The 3,310-nt window shown below is 35.0% G+C and overlaps 1 protein-coding gene across 1 annotated transcript in view; it reads left to right on the top strand.

Annotated features, from left to right (window-relative positions):
• hbn (aristaless related homeobox homeobrain) overlaps positions 1 to 2,741 on the top strand; it is an 18,036-nt gene extending 15,295 nt beyond the window's left edge. The window contains exons 3-4 of the mRNA XM_018452580.1: positions 510 to 597; positions 2,197 to 2,741. Of these exons, the coding sequence (XP_018308082.1) occupies positions 510 to 597; positions 2,197 to 2,657 (549 nt within the window). The 3' untranslated portion in view covers positions 2,658 to 2,741. The remainder of the gene's footprint in view (positions 1 to 509; positions 598 to 2,196) is intronic.
• Positions 2,742 to 3,310: the final 569 nt, after the last annotated feature.

Below are 3,310 nucleotides of genomic sequence, written 5' to 3'. Positions count from 1 at the left end.
TTTCCCTTTTCTCTTCCGTTGCTTCTTCTGGTACCCACGAAAATTCGTAACAGCTCGGGTGGAAAGCGAAAGTATTTATACGGTAACCGGACCAACGATAGGGTCGTCAGGGGTAGACGAGAATAGAGCCGGAGGCAGGGGTTGCTAGCACTCAGGGGTACGAAGGAAATCAGGATAATTGTTAACAATTAGCTTAATCAACCTCGAGAGCAAGCTTTTGTTGTTGGCTGCTCTGATACGCGCGTTTGGGGTTCTTATGGGCTTCCCTTTCCTGCCAATTTTGGATCTTCATGACGAATATCCTGATGTTCTAATAATTCGTAATCAATAGAGATCACGAATTACTTCTTAACTTTAACTGTTTAATTGAACAAATTAAGACTCTAATAATATTTAAATTTTTAAAGGTCGTAATAAATGATTTCGCAATGATTGTACAATATTTTTATTGCTAATTATGTGAGATTGCGTTGAATGTTTATCTTATAAACATTCTTTTTTTGCTTCAGGTGTGGTTTCAAAATCGGCGTGCAAAGTGGCGCAAGAAGGAAAAAGCTTTAGGCAGAGATACAAGTTTTATGCACGTTGAACAAGGCGGTGAGTTGATAGATAATAATTAAAATTGATCTCGGAAACAATACGATGTCTAACGGAAATAAAAAAGGAAACTTTTAATTTAAAAACTTTAAGAAAAAGAAATACTCTTGTGATTGTTAATTATTAGACATTTAATTTTACAAAATTATTCGAAACATAATATGATTTAAATATTTCTCCGTATAATTTGTGTTACCCTCAAGTTTCTTTAAATTTAGATAAATATGCTTTTTAAATCGGAAATTAAATCATATTTTTTTTCTTTTTTCACATAAGTAAACTTTTTCGCTGCCTTTTTCTTTTTGTCTTCGCTTTTCTTTTTTTTTTAATAATTAAATAATCGTGGAAGCTCGTTTTCGTCCATCGTTGCTCCCTCGCTTTATAGTAATATAGTAACGTGCGTTACGCTCGCTAATATGTGCATGAGAGGACGATAGGGCGCAAGTTACGAAGGGTAGATGTAATCGGCGACAATTATGTCTAATTTTAGTGTTGGCTGTCGCAGCTATCACGTGCAAATAATATAGAATAGAAACCTGGTCGCGATTATTTTTTCATGAAGCATTCTGAATAAAGCTTGTGCATCGAATAGATAATATTAGCAGTAAAAATAGTCTAATGACTTTTTAACCCTGCAGTATTCCTATATCGCATAACGATCAGGGTCCCTATTCTTGAAAAGAAACTTAGACGAAAAACTAGGAATGTAGTATAGTATACGTAACGTATATTATAGTATTTTCCTAGTTTTTTTGTATACGTTTCTTTTCAAAAATAGAGGCCCAAATTTATTAACTATATTTAATCGCATAACAAGAGGTCTTCTCAATTTCTTTTCGTATTTCGAATTCAAAATAATGAATATATTTTTACTCAGAAATATTCAAAAGTAACAGAAAAATAAAGAACAAAATACAAATTCGCGACTGTGTCGATTAAGAGTTAAAACAGTACAATTAAAGAGTTAGAACAGTAATTAAACTTTTAAGTACATATTTAAAGGTTTGTGATGAATAATTATTTAAAAAAAAGAAAATATCGTTGTCTTCTTCAAAATTGACACAAATAAAAAAATTAAAAATTATCAGAGAAAGGAAAAAAAACTATTTTTCGAATTGACGGAAAATTATTGATTAATCAAATAATATTGGTAAAACGATTATATTCTGATTAAATGTCGTTTTTGTTTTACAATTATTAAAAAAACCACCCTTTTTAAATTACGATAACTTTGACGATTTTTTCTTAAGAAACATTTTTTCAGAATTGTGATGATTTATGAAATTAAGTTAGTTCACTTTTGACAATTAATAATGTTTACTTAATTCATTCATGGTAATAACGTTCTAGAAAATCACGTTCTTGAGTTATGTTACTTTTTTTAAATAAGAGAATGATATATTGAACAATATTCATATAAAATAATATTTTACAATAATTCATATTTTTTCACCGGAAAAAACACCTCGGGTGACTATTCCTGGGTTAAAATAATAGGTATAAATTGTTCAGAAACGAAAAGTCGATCCAGTTTTGTCCGAGAAAGAATTTGGAGTAACGTGAAAGGAGTAAGCAAGCCCATCGGAATTCTGTTTACAGGTGTTAACGAGTTGTCTCTTCACGCGCGGCTGTTGCAAACGGCCAGCGGCGTTCCCGGTACGGACTCCTCGGGTCCGCCGACAGGCGCGTTTCCCTGGTTCATTCCTCCGGTTTTCCCGTCCTGGCCACCGAGTGCACCCAAGTTGCCGCCATTGCACGCGCTGCTGTCGCAATACATCGGCCTGCCTTTGCCGCAGAACCTGGCGTCACTTGGCACGATGCTTCCGGTCGGCCTGAATCCGAGCTCGTCGCTGAATCACAGCAACATGAACGGACACTCCTTGGGCGGCCACTTACACGGTCATCCCTTGAATCTCGGAGTGCAGAGCATACCACAAAACCTAAGTTCGAAGAATGACAGGGAGGAGGACTCGGCGTCGTCCGACGACGAGATCAGGAAGCAGAGTGCGGAAGTGCTGAGAGTAAAGGCGGAAGAAGCGCTACGTAAAGCGGACAATTAACTGTGAGAGTTTACGAATTTTTGTAAATACCTTTGTAAGGACCTCTTCGGATCATCCAAAAGCCGTTTGATACTAACGTAAACATTTCGGACGTAAACATCCACGAACCTATAGTATCCTGTATGAGTCAGAAAATTATTTCGTTTGTCAGGGCTGCAAGAGTATGGAGTCGTGTCGTTCATACAGTTCGATAGGCATTTTAATATGCGATGTATCCCGGGAGAAAACGCTTTTGCCAATGTATTCTAAAGTTAAAAAAAAAGGAAAATTAGAAAAAGGCTTTCCATTACAACAAAGAATCCTTTTATTGTTGTGTTTTCTTCCGGGACACTCTGTAGAATCTGGACTTAAGATTCGAGTAACGTGTATTCACTGTATTTGAATAGAAAACAGATTACATTTGATACATTTGGATATTTGGATTTTGTTATGATATATCGGTTAATGTTATTAATTTTGAACATATTCGATCAGCAGCTTAGTCCAATCAATAGATTGTTCAATGACTTACACAACTTCAGCGCTAATTAGAATTCGCATAAGACGCAATAATAAGTTTACCAGTTATAAATCAATAATAATTAGTTGCTGATTGAATATACGCAGCCTTTTTGATTTAGTCATAGAGACTTTAAAATTGTGAGAATTGATTT

Source organism: Mycetomoellerius zeteki, unplaced genomic scaffold (genome assembly GCF_001594055.1).
Source record: "Mycetomoellerius zeteki isolate Tzet28-1 unplaced genomic scaffold, Tzet1.0 scaffold35, whole genome shotgun sequence".
Lineage (NCBI taxonomy): Eukaryota > Metazoa > Arthropoda > Insecta > Hymenoptera > Formicidae > Mycetomoellerius > Mycetomoellerius zeteki.
The sequence above is the reverse complement of the archived record's forward strand: the minus strand, read 5'-3'. Positions and strand labels throughout refer to the sequence as shown.